The following is a 20,197-nucleotide window of genomic DNA, read 5'->3' as shown; positions in this document are numbered from 1 at the left end:
AATGTAGAGAATATATTTCATGTTCCCTAAAAGAAAAATTTAGGTATAAAATCATTTGGTATGTTTTAAAAGAGGAAATATTTTATGACAGCATGCACAGATATTAGCTTTATCTTTTGAGGATACATAATTTTCAGTTTGATTACAAAGAATCTGGCACCATTTATTGATAAATACTTGCAATTACACTTGGTTTTTTGAACTATTGATAAGCTGTCTTTTTTTGTATTTTTGTGCATTAAATGTACTTTAAGAAGGGTATTGAATGCTATTTAAAGAACAAGCTTTTTAAATGGTTAGCATTGCATACATCTTGTTTTTAGTTTTTTTGTGACACTTGTGTAGTTGCCATCTGTAACTGAAGAAAAGTTTTCCACAATAGGTAATGATATTTTGAATTGTATCCTCTATTATATGAGAGAATACATTTCATGTCCTCTAGAAACAAGAAATTATTTAAAATTTTTGCTCGTTTTTAAAAGAACCAATCAAATTGATAGGTAACTTTTCCAAATGGACTCATTTTAAATATTTTACAAAATGTTCGGAAGTGTGAAGTCCTAAAAAGGATTCTGGTTTTCAAAGTTACAGAATTACTATTTATTCCTAGTCATAGATTCAAATTTCATTAATTCATTAATGAAATTTGTTTATTTTTTATCATTATTATTCAAACGCACCTTAATCTGACAATCTGTTTATTTTAATCTGACAATCTGTTTATTTTAATCTGACAATCTGTTTATTCTTTGTGTTTTAATGTGTAAAACAAAACAAAAATCAGCACATATCAGACACAAAAAAAAGTGCATTAATTAATTCATTAGTTCAAATAGGTCTTTCATTTAAAACATTTTATAAACTGACAAAAATTTATTTGCAATTATTGGATATTACTAAATCCATTAAATACAAAGGTCATTAAAGGGATCCCAAAGTGCCGAGACAAGTTGAGACATTTTTGTTCTCCTATCGAAATAACATTTAAAAACTTTTTAATGAATAAGTTATTTTTGTAAACGACATCATTTATTAGAGAAAATAACCAAATTCTTTAATTAATAGTTAGAAAATATTAGCTATGTCAATTTAGTGGAAATTGATAAATTTTGATGATTTGCATATAAATGTTAAGGTAATTTTGTATTTTGCATTTGGATTTTGATAACTAAACGATTAAAATGTTAGCAACTCCATAGCGATTCGAACCTCCTAAAAAAAAGACAAAAAAAACCTGTATGGATAAAAGAAACAAAATAGTTGAAAATCGTATCAGCTATGAAAATTTGAATTTTGATACTACTAAAACGTCAAAGTTAAGTCGTTTAAGTGTTGGCACTGAACAATGATGTAAATACGGATATTGTAAAACTATGCCACTTGAAAAAGAATGCCTTTGTTGCATTGAAATAAAGGAAATAAAGCCTCAGGTATTACAAATTGAGTAACATTCTTTAAATTATAAACTGATGTGCGCCGTAATAATAATAGTAACCTTTTTTGTACATAATGGCTATGTAAAGTAAAAAAAAATTTTTTTAGAGATCATCAATGCATAACAGAGCATGAAACAGACAGCTTTTTATTAATTAAAGCAATAAATAATGCTTTATGGCAATAGTTCAAGACACATGACAATTAAAATTGTTATTGTGTTAATGCGTGCTTTAAAAAAAATATTTAATATTTCCTAATTTATATTTCGTATTTGGCAAGTATTTTACATTTCTCTTATCAAAAAACAAGCAAAATTGACAATGAAAGGTTTTTCATTAAATGATTTTGATTTCAAAATTGACTCGATAATACTACACGTTTTTTGCAATCTTTGACAGTAATTATTTAACTTTCAAAATAAAATAAAATGAGCAATACATGTTTTATAGAATAAATTTTTTTAAGTATATCTCGCTTGATTAAATAAGTGTTTAGAAAATATATGTAACCCAACCCCACCATCCTCCTTATTCCATATTTTGTTTTAGTTTTATTTGAGTACTCTCCATCTCCTAAAACTATCTACGCTCTCAACCTACCTACCCAATATTTTATGATATTTTTTTTACATTAACGTCTCCGTACTTTTATAGTTGACCCCTGTCCTCCATCTCATATACACTCTTTGTAGACCCCCTCTCCCCCACCCAAATGTACGTACTTTATGAACAATCCCTAAATGCTGTTAATTAAATTTTTATAAGGTTAACAAATACAAAATAATTTTATATTATATATAAAAATGCGTATATTTTAAAGACTCCGAGAGAATTGCTACTGTGGAGATAGTGAGCTTCGAGTAAAACAACAAAGTTTGTTTTTGTTGGTATACATTTAATATTTTGTTTTACTTAAAAAAATTTTGCCCAAACATTTTTTTAAATCATTCTCTTTAAAGTAAACACTTGTCTCAGCATTTTGTGACCCCTTTAACTATATATATCTACTTTAAACCTGTCTTTAAAAAGAAACTACTTTTCTCCTAAAATTAAAATTAATGAATCTTTAAAAGTTTAGATATTGCAGAGGCTATTATGTAGTATAAATATATGAATATATTATACGCCTATGTAAAATTGCCTGTGTGAAATGAGTCACATGTAACACTTTATCACAAGGCCTGATATAGCATTTTCATTTGTAGAAATTAGGACCAGTGGGAAACTGAGTTAAAACATAGTTTTGGTCTCTATGGCTACTAATTAGTTGTTATAACCATTTTAAATTTATGTTTAATTTTGTTGCATTTCCTTCTAAATTTTGAAGTTATAGTTATTCGAAAATGTAAGGCATCAAAAAAAGAGAAAATTTTGAAATAACAATAAGTATTTCAAATAAGTAAAATAAAACATCATTAGCATGAAATATCTCAATAGTTTTTAATTTTGGTTGTATTTGCTTTAGCGTATGGCATCAATCAATCAAGTAGAGCAATGTATTCCAGGTTTAATGGAAAAGTATAATCAACTTCAATCTAGCATAGAACAGCGTCTTAAGTGGGCATCAGGTGCAAATCCAGCTCTTCACAGTGTTTTGAAGAATTTTGATGATGCTGTAACTAAAAGAAAGAATTTTTTACTTGTAAGTTTTTTGCTTTTGTTTCAATTTTTAATTTGCTTTAACCCTCTGTGACCCACTCTGTGGGTCATGCTAAAAATGGCATTTGATCACTTAACTAAAGCTTTAAAAAAATAAGAATTTAAAGAAAAAAAACTCTCTTGGTTATTTTTCTGATAAAAGAAAGACAAGGTCTCATTTGTGAATTTCTGATTTTTTATTTTTATAGCTTTTAAATCCATCATTTCACCTGCAGTTACTTAATTGTTTTTTACTTGGAGTGAAAGAGTTGAACTTTATATTTTTTATTCTGTATATTTGTAAAAATTATATTTAGTCTGAAAACAAACTGTTTCAAGATGTTATTAATCTTGCTTCCTCGATTATTGCTATGGAAACATACAAGGCAAATTTTCATGAGTCGGACCTGTTTGATCAAGCTGTTGTATCATCTGTTGTAAAGTATGTTTATTACATTGCAAATCTGGTAATTCTATATATATATATATATATATATAATATATATATATATATATATATATATATATATATATATACATACACATACATACATACATACATACATACATACATACATACATACATACATGCATACATGCATACATGCATATATATATATATATATATATATATATATATATATATATATATTACAGCATATACATACATATATATGTATACATATGTATACATACATATATATGTATGTAAATACATATACATACATATATATGTATGTATATGCTGTAAGTATATTTACAGAAACATTGCCATATACAGACATTTTTGCACAAAAAAAAGCAATATTTGTCATATAAAAAAAACGGTCCTCGATTTTTGAGTTTGCCCTCAGAATTTGGAAAAATGAGGTTCAAATATATGGCTGAATGATTGCCGATTGGCATGAAACTTTCAAATTTCAACATTGTACATCAAGTGTTGAAGCATATGGTGATCATGCTCTATCAGAAGCAATATGCAAAAGGTAGTTTCAATGGTTCAGAGAAAATGATTTTGATGTGAGATATAAAGAATGTGGAAGATCACTAATAAAGTTTAAAGATTGGAAGCAATATTGGATGAAGCCACACAACAAAACATTTCTAGCTGTTTAAAAGCTATGGTAAAGATCTAAAAGTGTGGAAAATGGATGCCACATGAATTAAATGAGAGACCGATCGAAAACCAAATAAACATTTGTAAAATTTTGCTTCAAAGACACAAAAGAAAATCAGTTTTGCATTGAATTGTTACTAGTGATGAAAAATGGATTTATTTAAGAATCCTAAACAATCTCAGATCAATTTGGCAAGAAGGCAATGCTCTGTGTTTAGTAAGATCAGAAAAGTGTAGTGTATCATGAGCTTGTAAATGTTTTCTTTTGGACCTTGTTTGAGAGTGAGAGAGTTGTTATTTGTCATTATAGGAATGTCAATATTGCAATAGTTATTTGCAGTAAATAACTGAGTTTTTGTTGGAGTTAAAATCCACAAGCAACTGCAAGCCTCAAGCTGTTACAGAAAGAGAAATCAGATTAAAAATGGCTGCTTGTTTTAAGCTATCAAACAGATTTTTTGTTAAGGCATGAGTATAAAATTGAGTCATCAGCAAATAGAGCTGCTTTAGATGTAAGATTGACTGTAAAATTGTTATTGTAAATAAGAAATAAAACAGGAGCAAAGATAGAACTTTGCCGTATTCCTATAGTTACTATAATTAAAGAATAGTGTTGGCCTTTGTGATTGATTTTAATACTGAGGTTAGAAAGAAATGTTTCAATAATCTTAAAACGTTTATTTAGAATAGAAAGAAATATAATCATAGAATAGTTAGAGAGTGTTTTCTAGAGTTTTTAAATATTGTAACCACCTATTTAACACTTTAATAGGTTAGCAAGAAATAAATAGAGTTCTTTTAAGGCTATGATGGTAATGCTGTCTACACCACAAGTAATAGAAGAATTTAATTGAGATATGACTTAAGCAATGGAAGCTGGAGTGATTTGAATGGTTTAACCTGTTTAACAATGTTATGGGTTAAACTGTTTAACAATATTATGGGTTAACATGTTTAACAATGTTAATGGGTTAACTTGTTTAACAATAGGTTAACCTGTTTAACTGAAATGTTAGCAGGAGTATGGTTGTTAGATTCAAGAGTCAAGATAGAGGAAAAGTTCTTTACAAATAGCTCTGCCTTTTTTTATTCTTTCTAATTCATTGGTCTGATCTTATTAGTTATCTCCATTCTGGAGATAACTAATAAGATCATACCAATGAATTAGAAATGGGATGTTAGACTTACTTCAGTTAGTGATACTGTTAAAGATTTTTCAAAACTCTCTAGAACATAACTGAGATAATCTGAGATAAGATATAAGGTTTAGTAAACTGAGAGCAATAGGACTTACCATCAGACAGCAACTTGTTACTAATATAACTAATTGTTAATAAAAATATTTTCTTGCAATACGAAAAGAAAAAGAATTTATTCCCAGGAGAGATACTCGTGTAAAAATGATGGTAAAAATGATTACAGTTTAATATAGCAACTGCACAAGTAGGTGAAAAATATCGAGCAGAATGAGACTTGACTTGATAAGTAGAAATAAAAGCTTCTATACCTGCTTGGATCCAGGTGGTTAGGAAATAGGCGCATTTATGCATACATAATATAAATATATGTGGATATAATCATATATGTTTTCTGTTTATTTAGATGCTGGCATACAATTAGTAAGCGACCGAGGCTATGGCCGGGGCTAGGTTCGATAGCACATAGCCGCGACCGGGGCCAGGTTCATAACCAGGGCTGCATAAATATTGATAGAACCTATAAAAGTGTTATTTTTAATTAAAATTTACGACATGAATTTTATTTAAAAACAATATTTTATAGGATTTATGACCGGGGCTGCACTAATATTAATAGATCCTATAAAAGTATTGTTTTTAATTATAACTCATATCATAAATTTTAATTAAAAATAACATTTTTATAGGATCTATCAATATTTATGCAGCCCTAGTCATAAACCTGGCCCCAGTCGCGGCTATGTGTTGTCAAACCTAGCCCCGGTCGCTTACTACATACAATATCTTTGCATATTTATATAAACTTAAGTATTTATATGTATTTGCCAAAAGAGAAGATAATGATCATATGGATGTGTAGTATGACTCTAACAAGACAAAAAAAGAGCCATAATCTTAGACAGAGGTTAGAAAAATTAGGTTTGTTGACCCTGGTCACAAACCTGGCTCGACTATTTTTCATCAAACTTGCCTCGGTAAAATTTCAACTCCGGTCACTTACTTACTTGCATTGAACAAAAAGCGACCAGAATGGGCCAGGAGACGCTACAAAATAATATTGTTACATGACAATGCTTTTTCTCTTTAATATATGCTTGCACACAAATCAAAACCAGTTCAGGATACAATCAAAGCATTTGGGTGGGAGTTGCTACCCCACCTGTCATATTTATCAGACTTGACCTCTTCTGACTAACATTTTTTTTCCATCAACGGGACACCCATTGGGTGAGCAGCACTTCGATTCCTACAAAAATGTCAAAAATGGGTGTCTGATTGGTTTGCTTCAAAAGATAAACATTTCTATAGGTCTGGAATTTACAAATTGCCAGAAGGGTGATCAAAATGTGTAGAAAGCAATGGTCAATACTTTGAATAAAGTTTTTTTGCTTCCTTATTTAAAAAGAAGAATTTCATTTTCACAACAAAAACTCACTTTGTATTGGTAAACCTGGTATATGACATTTGCTGATAATAACTGTGTATATCATTTAATGGAGATTATTCAATAAAATTTGTTAAAAGTTAAAAAATGCTAAGTTGCTAAACCATATATTAGTATAAATATATATCATATTGTTAATTATGGTTACAAACCTTTCTCATTTATACAACACAAATAATTTCTGAAACACAAACCTTGAAAAACAAGATTGCTGCGCAGAAAAACAAGTTAAGTGTTGTACTACCAGAACTCTGGACTTCTTCCTTCAAAGCAAGCGCTTTTTCTCTACCACATTACTGGATCAACTTGTGCATTTTGAAATAAATATAGGCAACAAGCTTTAATAGTCATCCATATTTTACCATATAATTTTAGGTTTAAAGAATCCTGTGAAGCTTTTGAAACCTGTATGGATGAATTGGGTGATGTTGAACAATTCATGAATAGTCTTAAGGTCTATAATTTTTTTGTTTTTTTTTGTTTTTGTTTTTTCAAATATTGATAACATTATAAGCTTTGTTGTTACAGATTTCAATGCCACCTCATGAGCCTATTACTATTGATTGGATGAAAGCGAGGCTTGAAAAAATTGAAACGCAAATGAAAAGTAAGCGAGCAAAAGATCCAATAATAAGAAATGCTATTCAAGTTGAAAGGGTAAATATTTAATTGATTTTTGTTATTGTGTTTTTAAATTTTTATTAATAGAAAAAGCATATAGAAGTTTAGTTATTAAATAGTAGCATAAAATGTAGAATTTAAAATACTAAAACTATTTAAAAACTAAAACCACTTTTTAAAGATATTGTATATGCGTGAAGCTAAATCCCTACATGTTCCTTTATAAACTTTTCTCATATTTTGCATAAAAAAGAAAATTGGAATAGCTTGCTTTAATTTAAAAATTACCTAAAAGAAAAAAATTATTTAAAAATTTATTTTATCTAAACACTATTTAAATTACATAACTCTTTGTATCTCTGTGTTTGTTTTTAAACACTATTCAAATTACAGAACTCTTTGTATCTCTGTGTTTGTTTCTAAACACTATTCAAATTACAGAGCTCTTTGTATCTCTGTGTTTGTTTCTAAATACTGTTCAAATTACATAACTCTTTGTATATCTGTGTTTGTTTCTAAACACTATTCTTAATTTCTTGTGTCTCTATGTCCCTAAGTATTTATCATAAACTTTATCATAAAAACTTTAAAACCAAAATTGAAACATTTAATTCAATAAAACTTTAAAACACTTTAAAATTAAACAAAACCAATCATCTCTTAATTCAAACATACAGCACATCAAAATTGTTTATTGTTTAGTGCAATGCATTAATATAATTGTATTTTTGTGTAAATTCTTCTGTTGGTGTTGCATTAAGTTGCAAAAACTGCTACAAAAACGAGTTTTATTGAAAAATATTTAAATATACATTAGATAAAGCTATTGATGACTATAAATGAACAGGCTCTGGTCTTTGTTTTGTGTATTTGTTGCACAAGAAAGCTGTGCATACACTGCACAAGCTGTGTGTTGTTGAATGTTGAAGTATTGACTATAGCTCAATAAAAAAAGCCTCTATAGATCCTACCAAAAATGATTTTGTAGAAAAGTCATGAAAAATGCTAGAAATTGTTGAGAATTTCAATTAGTTTTTTTAGTGAAAAAAAAAAGCTTTGTTAGCTTAAGTATTCAGTGCGATATTTTTCTTGGACTGAATCAAATTATCAGGAATTCATCCATAATACAGAATGCAGATATTTATCATTTACTTCATGAAATTAAATTTGAATTCTAAAATTTACTGATCTTAGTCTTCCGAATGAGTTGAACTCATTCAGTACTACCATGAAACTACACTTGTTAAAAAGTTAATCTTTTTATTAAGTGATTTCCCCAACTGTTTGTAAGCTCTTGGAACATGGTGTGTAGAAGTATTAGAATTGCCTATTAGTTTTTGTTCTGAGGCTTTGTCACAAAAGGCTTTGAATAAAGAAATTTTCAAAGCTATATTGAACCATGCAGGCTAGATATCTAGAAAAAATCTTATGAGCCAGTACCAATACCTCTTGATCAGAAATGATATTTTTAAATTTGTATTTTAAAAAACAGATCTGAAAATAGAAAAACTTATTTCCGTTTAAATTTAATGAAGTAATAACCAAGACTAATAATGAAATAATTTTGTTTTTAAACCCAAATTTTTTAATTTTAATTTGTAAATATTTTATATAAATGTAAATATTTTATATAAATTAAAGATAATAATAACCTTTAATTTGAAAAAAGTTCAAGATAAAACACTTAAATTGTTTTAGAGAAATCTTAATTTAATGTTTAATAGTTTTTTCTGTGTCCACTAAATAGTTTTCCAGTTCTAGGAACCAAGTTTGCATCTTAACACATTGTTATACAGTTGCATTTGTTACTCCATTCTTCAAATACTATCAGGTTTGCTGCTCAAATAAGATATCATCTCATGTTCTAACTACCAAAATGCAATCTAGCACAACTTGTCTTTCAGCAAACTTGCATTTTTTATTGCAACTATTTCTCTTTACTTTTATACAGTTATTTTTTCATGTCAGTGCTTTAGAATTCTCCCCTATCTTTTTTTTTTTCCTAACTTAAAATATCCAGATTTTTAAGTCTTTTTTCAACTGTTTTCTTGGTCTTTAACTAATTTCTTTATTTCTCAGTTACTTTTAAATTTAAATAGTCTAGGACTGTCTGCAGTCTAATTTAAAGTAAATTTTTTCAGACTAAAATTTTACATGTTTTGGTTTAAGAAACTCAAATTTTTTTGCTGTACTTAGTGGTCATAAGAGACTCAAAAATACATACAAGCTTGTAGTATGCCTCAAATATATGCATAAAATCTATATATGCATAAAAGATATTTTGAATTTTCGGTTTTTTTAACTCACTTTTGGTTTTTTAACTTATATTTACTTTTTTTGATTCACTGTACTACATTCTTTACACTTTAAACCAAACTGAGCTTCAATCTTCAAGTTAAAAAGAAATTTAATTATCACTAAAAAAATTAAGTTTTGAACAAAATTTCCAAAAAGAATTTTCGTTTTTCAATTTTTTGAATAAAAATTTTTTATCAGGAAAACTTAAAAATGGAGTTGTCAGTTGTAAAAGCAAGCTTTACATCTCATCATGCACTTGTGGGAGAGGTGAAAGCAATGTTGAAAACGTTGGCAAAGGTAAATATCTATATAATAAATTTCATTATTTAATAAATTAAATTAAACTATATAAGATATAATGTAAATTAACATATAAGTTAGTTTAAATTTAAAATGAAAGTTTTGAGCAAAATACTTTTTTTAAAGGATGAAGAAGCAGAAGAATGTTTAAATGTGCGAAAATTTATTCAGGCACATAATAAGTTTTCAGATGACTCTTCCATTGTTCTCAAGAAAATACTTAACTGTATGATGATTTTTTTTTTTATATTGATTTTCATTTTGATTTAAATAGAAAGGTTGAATCGCATTTTTGCTTACATTAAATTAATAAGAACATTTTATCTCTGCTTCTAGTAAGTAGCACCAATCGTATTGATGTATCTGGTGAACTTGTACAACAATATGAAGACGATTCACGTGTAACTGTACAAATGATTGAGGAGCTTATTACCAGCGTGAAAATGTAAGTTAACAATTTTTTGTTTATCTTTATATTTCTTTTCATTTCTTTCTCATAGTTCTATCCTTGGCCCTATACTCTTTTTAATTTACATTAATGATCTTTCAGATATTCTCACATCTAAGGTGGCATTGTTTGCTGATGATACTACCATTTATTCTTGTTGTGATAAGAAACCAACACCCTCTGATTGCTTGGAGGGGGCATTTGAGCTTGAAAAGGATCTCACTTCTGCTACAGCATGGGGCTCACAGTGGCTGGTGAACTTTAATTCAGATAAAACTCAATTTTTTTTAGCCAATCATTATCGCAATAATTTAGATCTTTCTATATTTATGAATGGTGATGTACTCAATGAGTCACCTACTCTTCATCTTCTAGGATTAACTCTTACTTCCAATCTTTCTTGGAAACCATATATCAAATCAGTTGCAAAATTAGCATCTGCTAAGTTTGCATCTCTTTATCAAGCTCGTCACTTTCTTACTTCGGATTCTATTCTCTATCTCTATAAATCTCAAATCAGGCCTTGTATGGAATACTGTTGCCATATCTGGGGCGGATCTTCTAATGATGCCCTTTCTCTTTTAGACAAGGTGCAAAAACGCTTGTAAACATAGTTGGACCTGCTCTTGCAGCCAACCTCCAACCATTATCACATCGTCGTAATGTTGCTTCTCTTTCTCTTTTCTACAAATACTATAATGGGCACTGCTCTAAAGAGCTAGCTCTCTTGTGTCATCTACTAAAATTCATTCTCGTGTTATTCGTCATTCAATTAGGTCTCATCCTTTTTCTGTGACTGTTCCTAAGTGCTCCAAAAATGCTTATTCGTCTAGTTTTTTTCCTCGAACATCAGTTCTTTGGAATTCGCTTCCTTCATCTTGCTTTCCTGATTCGTATAATTTGCAATCTTTTAAGTCGTCCGTCAATCATTATCTTGCTCTACAATCTTCATCTTTTCTCTTTCAGTAACTTCCAACTTTAATTAGTGGCTGCTTACAGCCTTGTTGGAAGCAAAGATGTTTAAAAAATATATATATATATAAATATTTGAAGATAGTTTATATATTAATATAAAAGTATATTTATATATATATATATATATATATATATATATATATATATATATATATATATATATATATATATATATTTGTTTATTGATGTTTTAGGCTACATGATCAGTTGTTATTGTTTGGAATGAGTAACTTAAAGTCAGAATCAGAGCAAAGTTAGAATTATTGTTATTTTTTTATTTTTTTATTATTTTTTTTTTTGTAGTAGCACTTGTACAAGACTTTAAATTTAAGTTTATAATAATATAATACTTGTTTGTGATGAGACAGCGACCCCCCTTCTTTTTTTTGTGATGAAATCCCCATTATTTGTTATATTTTTGTAGATTCTGTGACTTTTTTATTACAAAAAAAATGTTAAAAGAAACCAGAAGAAGTTTTTTACATCAAAATGCCTTTTACTGTACAAAAAATTACTTAAAATCAAAAAATGTTTAAAACAATAAATGAATCTGGTTTATTTTAACATTGTTTTTGTAATAATTGTTAAATAAACCAACTCCCAATACATGTGTTCATATTAAAACTTGAAAAAAAAAAACATATTGTGTTCATTATAAAGAAACATTAAATGATATATTAAATTGATATACGTTTATTATTAAAACTAGTAAATGTATATCAATAAAAACTTGTTGTTTTAATTAAAGCTTGAAAAAAAAATTTTCACAAAAAATCCCAAAAAACATTGATAAAAATAGAATCTGCTTTTTAAATTGTATTAACTTGTTTTTAGCAATCATTAGATTATTTTTAATTAAACTATTGTTAAAAACTTTTTGAAAACTTCAAGTAGATAAAATAATACAAGTTTTATAAAAACTTTTTGAAAACTTCAAGTAGATAAAATAATACAAGTTTTATAAAAGAAATTCAATAAAAATATGTTCTTGCATGGATAATTAAATTTCGTTAATATGTGAAAATAAATATTTAAAAAGTTAATAAAGTAAATATACTTTTATAAGGCTAAATAAAAAAAACCAGTTTTGTTTTTTTAAAGATTTACTTGTATGTTGTATATCGTCACATAATGTTAAACATCATCATGTAATAATCATTTAGTTATATAAGTACTTCATCACTTTACATTAAATATAAGCGATCGACTGGTAGCCCTTAGCCACCCACCCACTTTTTCCTTTTTTTCCAAATTTGCTGCTTTTGAAATTATTAAATGCAAAGATATTAAGATGCAAAGAATAAATTCAGCTAATAAAATAAAAAACAATTTTAAAAAAACTAAGAATTTTTAGATTTCTTTTCAAAAGTCTACAATACATCATATACTGAAGCTATTACAAATTAAGCGCTCTTGAAATAAACTATGAAAACTGTAAACACTTTCTTTAACATAAACACAATACGTGTTGGGAGTTTAGTCTAAAGACATGCAATTTGAATGGCAGATCTTTTCTGTGTGATACAGTCATTATAAGGATCAAAATTCAAAATGTCATTGGTGGTTGCAATGCATTTCTGAGGATTGGGGGGGGGGGGGATAATGACACAAAATATTTTTTACCCCTACTTCTTCTGATTTTAGCGCTAAAATATTTATAATTAGTCTTATTTTATAGACACTTTTTTTATGTTTTTTTATGTTTACCTCCGCAACGCCATGAAGACCACTACAGTTAAATGAGTTTTTTTTTGAATGAGTTTTGCTACTCCTCTAAATATCTATTTGTATCCTCATTTAACAACTCTAAATATCTATTTGTATCCTCATTTAACAACTCTAAATATCTATTTGTATCCTCATTTAACAACTCTAAATATCTATTTGTATCCTCATTTAACAACTCTAAATATCTATTTGTATCCTCATTTAACAACTCTAAATATCTATTTGTATCCTCATTTAACAACTCTAAATATCTATTTGTATCCTCATTTAACAACTCTAAATATCTATTTGTATCCTCATTTAACAACTCTAAATATCTATTTGTATCCTCATTTAACAACTCTAAATATCTATTTGTATCCTCATTTAACAACTCTAAATATCTATTTGTATCCTCATTTAACAACTCTAAATATCTATTTGTATCCTCATTTAACAACTCTAAATATCTATTTGTATCCTCATTTAACAACTCTAAATATCTATTTGTATCCTCATTTAACAACTCTAAATATCTATTTGTATCCTCATTTAACAACTCTAAATATCTATTTGTATCCTCATTTAACAACTCTAAATATCTATTTGTATCCTCATTTAACAACTCTAAATATCTATTTGTATCCTCATTTAACAACTCTAAATATCTATTTGTATCCTCATTTAACAACTCTACAATCTTCAATCTGTTTATAGAATCACAAGTTCCATTTCAACCTGATTATTGTGCTGCATAAGCAATATAAATATCACATAAAAAAATTAAAGTAATTTTTAGTAGCCAGATATTTCTGATATTAACCTGTTTGGCAGATCAATTCTGAGTATTTTTATTGGTACCAACATTAAGGTTGCCATCAAAGGCTTATAAGTAGTGTTGTTGCGACTATTAAGTAATTCGATTGTTGACTAAATCAACTAATACATTTTCTAAAGTTGACTAAAATCAACTAATACATTTTCAAAAGTTGACTAAAATCAACTAATACATTTTCAAAAGTTGACTAAAATCAACTAATACATTTTTGAAATCGACTATGTGGATTAAAAGTTAATTTTGAAAAATAATAAAATTTTTTATATTTGCTTTTTAATTTTTAAAGTATTATATCATTTAAATAATAATGGAGCAAAACAATGAGAGGAAAGCTGCTCCGACAAAAGCTGCTCTGACAAAAGCGCAATCCATATCCAGACCCCAATGATTTAGAGATTGCCTTAAAAACTTGCTATATATCAAAAAGTCATTACAATCATATTTGCAATGTCATTGTATAGATCAATGACATTTAGATTTTGGAGCTTCACAACTTAATTTTGCCTCAGTGCTCCAACTAGGGCGCTGAGCCAGCTTGAAGCGACCTTGTATGAAAGTATTTATGAAAATCACACCCATGGAGTAAACAAAAGAAGAAAAAAAAACTAATGAAATACATAATCTAAAGTTTCATTAGGTGTAAATAATTATAACATCTTATGAATTAGATAAAACGTTAAGAGAGTAAACAGAAAACTAAGTAATATATTAGTACATACTACTGTTATTAAATAAACAAACAAAAATTAAAAACTGAAAAGTTAAATTGAATGAAAAGACATAAGGGTTCTAGATTTTTTACTCAACTAAATTGACTTTTATTCCAAGCAATAAACAGTGATACACTGTACTAGGATAGGATCTTTAGGTTTTCTAATATATGCGGGATATAATGCATATATAAAATTCTCTTGTTTTTTGTTTGTTTTGTGGGGAAGGGGGGTGATTTTTGTCCAAAAAAAATATTCTAATAACATTTTATTGTATTTTTTAAACAAAGTGTTTATCAAACTCTAAGATGACTAGATATCTCTAAGTTGTTAAAATAAGTTTGTAATCCTAAATATAACGTATGAACCTTTTACATGCAACAAAAGTTACTTTTTTAGATTTATCTGTGTTAACTGATTCACAGTTAGACAATGGAGGAAAAGGTTATCCTGCGCAGGGCATTAGCAATCTTGAAGGAAATAAACCAACATTGCCGCTAGCTATTTCTAACACAAACATTGGAATTAAAAATGGTGTAATTGGTAATACTTTGCTATTATGGTTTAATTTACATACTTTGTTAAAAAATACTTTAAAAAAAAAACATTTATTATTTTTAAAGCTACAACACCAAGGAAACTTCAAGGTAATGTTGCTCTGGCTCGAGATCCTAAGACTGGAAAAGGTAATAAACTGATATGTTATGGGTATACAAACTTGAAATATTTTATCATATTTGTTATTTTATCTTCATTTTTTATTATATTATATATAAATATGTGTATTATTTTTCAGAATTTTGTTAATTTGTTGTTAGTGCTAGGTGTATACGATATCACATTTCTTTACTATTGTTAATTTTATTTTTATGTATTGTTTCCACAAATTTTTTAAGTATTGTTTCCACAAATTTTTTTAGATTTGTTAAAGTAGCAAGATTTATATACAGTTGTAGAATGTGTTGTACGTTATATACAGCTGTAGGATGTGTTGTAGGTTATATACAGCTGAGGAATGTTTTGTAGGGTATGAGGTAGATGCTAGTTGCTGAAACAAAACATGATTTTTATTGTGGCTTTAATGAGAGAAAAAATTAATTAATGTTAACTTTTTTGATACATTATGGTGACACAATTACAACCTTAAGGAGAAAGTTACTTACTATGTTATTGTTGTTTTATGTTGTTGTTGACTGATTTGTGAATATGTTTTCACCCTTAGTTTTAATCTTTGATCTGAACATCTGACAAATTGTTTCTATAAGTACTTCATGTTTCTCTGTAGGTTTTAATTGCTCAGTTTAGTTCAAGCAACAAAGATTTCTTGCACCTCATACAGCAAAATTATTAATCCATCTCTTTGGGGTAGAATGTCTTTGCCTAGTTAGCAACAACTATCCTGTTAAACCCCAATATAAACATATTTTTATGTTATATACTTATGTATAACATATGTACACCTTTGTGCTTGTATTCAACTTTTAAATTTAAATATCTTTGTTTGATCTCATTCTTCATAGTGTGTTTTCTGCATATACACTTTTTAAGTGTGTTTGAGTTTTGGTTTAGTGTAATTCTTAGTTAATTCTACTGCTGTTTTTTGTTTGTTTGTAACCTATGAAACTACAGCAATTTCACACTTTTGTTTATGATTCATAAATAAGTTCATTTATTCATGGTTTGTGGATAAATCCTGTGTATAAGTGTTTAATCTCCTTAAGTATTTATTCATGGTTTGTGGATAAATCCTGTGTATAGGTGTTTAATCTCCTTAAGTATTTATTCATGGTTTGTGGATAAATCCTGTGTATAGGTGTTTAATCTCCTTAAGTATTTATTCATGGTTTGTGGATAAATCCTGTGTATAGGTGTTTAATCTCCTTAAGTATTTATGAGTATGGCTGAGCTAGTTTGACATAATTTCAGAAATGAATTTTTTATGTTGTGATCCAATAATACTTGATATTACTACACACCGGCATGTACAGTACTAACTTATATTAGTTAGCGACATATACAGTACTAGCAATAAATGCTTGGTATTGGCAGCTTATTTCTACATTTGCTCTTATTGATTAGAACGAAACTGAGTAAACTTAGGTGACTTTTTAGTTAATGTTCTAATTTAAAATCTAAAAAATTAATCTAAAATATTTTATTTCTAGTTAACAAATGTGTGTGTGTATTTTTAAATATATATATATATATATATTTATTATTATTATTATTAATATTATTATTATTTTGCATGTTATTTTTATTCTTTCAGCTCTGCAAGAAAAGAACACTTACGCGCTTAATGTTTGGAAGCGTGTGAAAGCAAAGTTAGAAGGTCGTGATATTGACAATGCACATCGTTTATCTGTATCTGAACAAGTAATTTTTTTTTTCATTTACATATTTACATTACTAGAGGGCCACAAGAGTTTAACTTGTTTAACTTGTTTCTCCGCGCAGCGGCCTTGTTCGTCAAAGTTCGTGTTTCGGAGTTATAGAGTTGAGAGAGGGTTATAACCACTATTAAGTAACCTCCTCGTCTGTAGTGGCCTTCTCGGCCTTGAGGAGGTGAATAAAAAAAAAAAAAAAAAAAAAAAAAAAAGAGTTAAGGATTTTAATTGTCATGCTAATAAGTTTATACACAGACAGAAATGACAGTTCAAATAAGTTAACTTTGTTCTGTAAGAAATTACATACATACAAATTTTATATTATCAAGACAAACGCTATCAGTTTTATATTTACTTTGTTTTATATCTAAAAACCATGTCATTTTTAAATGACATAGCACTTTCTAAAACATGTGTAGCAATCTCACACAATTGATTGGTTATTAAAACAAAAGGTATTCACTATAGATTTATTTTGCTCTGTAGATTTTCTTACTATTTTTGTTATGCAAATCTATAATAGTTGTAACAAATTCAAAACTAAAATATTATTTTTGAAAAAGAGTAGAAGAAAAAAATTTTTGTTGTCCAATACGAAATAATAAATTTGAACTTTTTAAACCAAATGAAAATTTAACTAAAGATTTAAAATGTTATTATAAAAGATTAAGTTCAAAAAGTATAACGATGTACCATGTGCATGTAAAATATATCTTGTTTTGAGAAGGTTGTATGCTTTATATGATTAAAACTTTTGAACATCAGGTGCTTTGAGTAAAATCTCCTAACCATTTTCGATTGAACTTGTGATGAAATGACAGATGAACCACATTTAGGGAGACATTCAAATCGAACATCTTTAAATTTAAAAAGTGAATTATCTGTTTTTTGTCACAAAAGTGTTTTAAATTCTTTATGATAAAATTTGAATAAAACTTAGACCAAAGCGCTTAGTACCTATAATAGAAAAGTTCAACATTCAATTCCTTATTAAATTAGTTTCAATTTACTTGATGGTTTTTTTATTGTTTGTAAACCTAAAATTATGTGTTAAGTATTATAGTCTTGTACGAAATTAAATTTTTTTTATCTCTGCTGGGTCTTCTTATGACCCTTTTTCTTCTTTAGACAATGTAATTTTTCTTCTTGGACAATTTGTCTCATAGTTGCATTAGACACAAAGTTGTGTTTATTGAGACTAAAAACTTTTACAAGTATTTCTGTAATCTTCTATTTGCAATTCTTTTCCATCTTTTTGTTTTTGCAATTTCTATAATTTTTCAATTATTTTGTTACTTGACTTTTTATTCTTTAACCGTCTTCCTTGCTTTCTTTGCGAATCACACTTTTCATAATACCTTCAGCCGCCTTTGGGGTAAAATTGTGTAAATGTCTTTATTTTTATTTCTATTTATAAAAAAGGTGCGAAAAAGTTTAAAAAGTTATATAAAAGTTATAAAAACGATAGTTTTTACATTTTAGGTTAGTCACGTGATCGATGAAGCAATCGATTTGGATAACCTGTGTCAGTTATACGAAGGTTGGACTCCCTGGGTATAATGATATGACTGACCCGTTAGCGATGTTTAGTCAAGCCTAGCAAACCTTCGGTGCTATGCTTCGTGTGCTAGCGTTGCTATGCAGCTTCGCTTCAACACACATTTCTCTAACGCTATATATTTCAAGTATGTTTGATGCTTACAATTTTTAAAACTGAAGCCCGCCCGATGGAAACATGTTGAATATAAAATAGCGTTGACTAGTTAATGAGGACAGTTAATAGACAAGAAAAAGAGTTTCAAACTTTATATTATACAATGTAACTCTGGCTTTGGGAAAGTTGTTTTCACGAAAGATGAATAATTGATGAAGTTTAGTAAAATATTTCTTCAACAAGAATATTTCTAAAATTATCATTAATTTTTTCATTATGAAATTCTTGATTGTAATTTAAATAAATAATAAGAATGGTGTTGTTTTTTATAAATAACAATAAATATTTGACTATAAATGTATAGACATACTATATAGATAGATTTACAAAGTAATGTGTTGTTTATAAAATACGAGCGCAAATAATTTAGAATTGAGACCGCTGCTACTGGGCTTACTTTTGTGATTTTATAATAGTTCCAAAAAATCATGAAACATACTTTTGACTTTCCCTCCATATTTCTACTCCTGAATTACGTTACAAAAAGTTGAAGCAGTGTATTTTCAAATGTAAAAATAAAAACTCGAACTTCTTATGGTTTATTTCCGTTTTGTTATATTGATATAGCCGTATATATCGATATAATATTCTCACTGAATATATATATGTATTTTTTTTTTTTCAGTGAGAATCGAATTAAGACAGAGGTGAGAGATATTTAAGACGGAAGTAAGAGTTGAATTAAGATGGAGGTGGAGATTTTTAAATAGTTTATTATCACCACCTTGGTAATGTTTCTTTTGTTCTTGCTCTTTTAAAAAAAAAATTATTTTTTTTGTGCGGAAATATTGAAACATCGAGAAGCCTCTCTTCAGAATTTTTTTTTTTTAACTTACTAAATCGTTATTTATTCTAGGGCAATTAGTTTACGGTTTTCACAGTCCTGAAATTTGAGTAGTGATAGTCCTGGAATGTTTTCATTTTTTAGGAAAGTCCTTGAATTTTTAAAATTCTTCAAAAAATGCAAACTGTTCTTTTGAATATCGGTTTTAAAGTTAAAAGGAACCTATTTTATAATCCTGAAAAATGAGAAATATAATAATAAAATATGTTTTCCATCTCACCTATCTATATATTGTTAGTTAAAAATTAATAATTCTAAATATATAAAGTAAAAAATACGATTGATTACTTCAACGCAATTGGTTACTTCAAATGCTTTATAGTGCTCTTGAGCTAAAGATTTAAAAGTTTTTTTTTCTTAGAAACTGATTTGAGTTTTTTGAGAAAGTGTTTGTTCAAGAAATTGTTGTTTCCGTATTTTTTACTTTTAAGTGATAAGTTTTGTGTTTATAATATTAACAGTAGTATGTTTTATGCTCTAAATGTTAAAGTTACATATTGAGGGGTAAAATTATCATTGGA

The 20,197-nt window shown here is 27.7% G+C and overlaps 1 protein-coding gene across 2 annotated transcripts in view; it reads left to right on the top strand.

Moving 5' to 3' along the window:
• The window catches only part of LOC100210457 (serine/threonine-protein kinase SMG1), a 125,666-nt gene extending 106,500 nt beyond the window's left edge, over positions 1 to 19,166 (top strand). For both annotated transcript variants that reach the window (XM_065803500.1, XM_065803499.1), the window contains exons 60-71: positions 2,902 to 3,078; positions 3,392 to 3,516; positions 7,210 to 7,288; positions 7,363 to 7,491; positions 9,952 to 10,050; positions 10,180 to 10,279; positions 10,390 to 10,498; positions 11,671 to 11,729; positions 15,131 to 15,274; positions 15,355 to 15,417; positions 17,001 to 17,107; positions 18,601 to 19,166. In XM_065803500.1, the coding sequence (XP_065659572.1) occupies positions 2,902 to 3,078; positions 3,392 to 3,516; positions 7,210 to 7,288; positions 7,363 to 7,491; positions 9,952 to 10,050; positions 10,180 to 10,279; positions 10,390 to 10,498; positions 11,671 to 11,729; positions 15,131 to 15,274; positions 15,355 to 15,417; positions 17,001 to 17,107; positions 18,601 to 18,678 (1,269 nt within the window). In that variant the 3' untranslated portion in view covers positions 18,679 to 19,166. The remainder of the gene's footprint in view (positions 1 to 2,901; positions 3,079 to 3,391; positions 3,517 to 7,209; positions 7,289 to 7,362; positions 7,492 to 9,951; positions 10,051 to 10,179; positions 10,280 to 10,389; positions 10,499 to 11,670; positions 11,730 to 15,130; positions 15,275 to 15,354; positions 15,418 to 17,000; positions 17,108 to 18,600) is intronic.
• The last annotated feature ends 1,031 nt before the right edge of the window (positions 19,167 to 20,197 follow it).

Source organism: Hydra vulgaris, chromosome 08 (genome assembly GCF_038396675.1).
Source record: "Hydra vulgaris chromosome 08, alternate assembly HydraT2T_AEP".
In the NCBI taxonomy this organism is placed as follows: domain Eukaryota; kingdom Metazoa; phylum Cnidaria; class Hydrozoa; order Anthoathecata; family Hydridae; genus Hydra; species Hydra vulgaris.
Note: the sequence above shows the minus strand (reverse complement) of the source record. Positions and strands in the feature narration are given on the sequence as shown.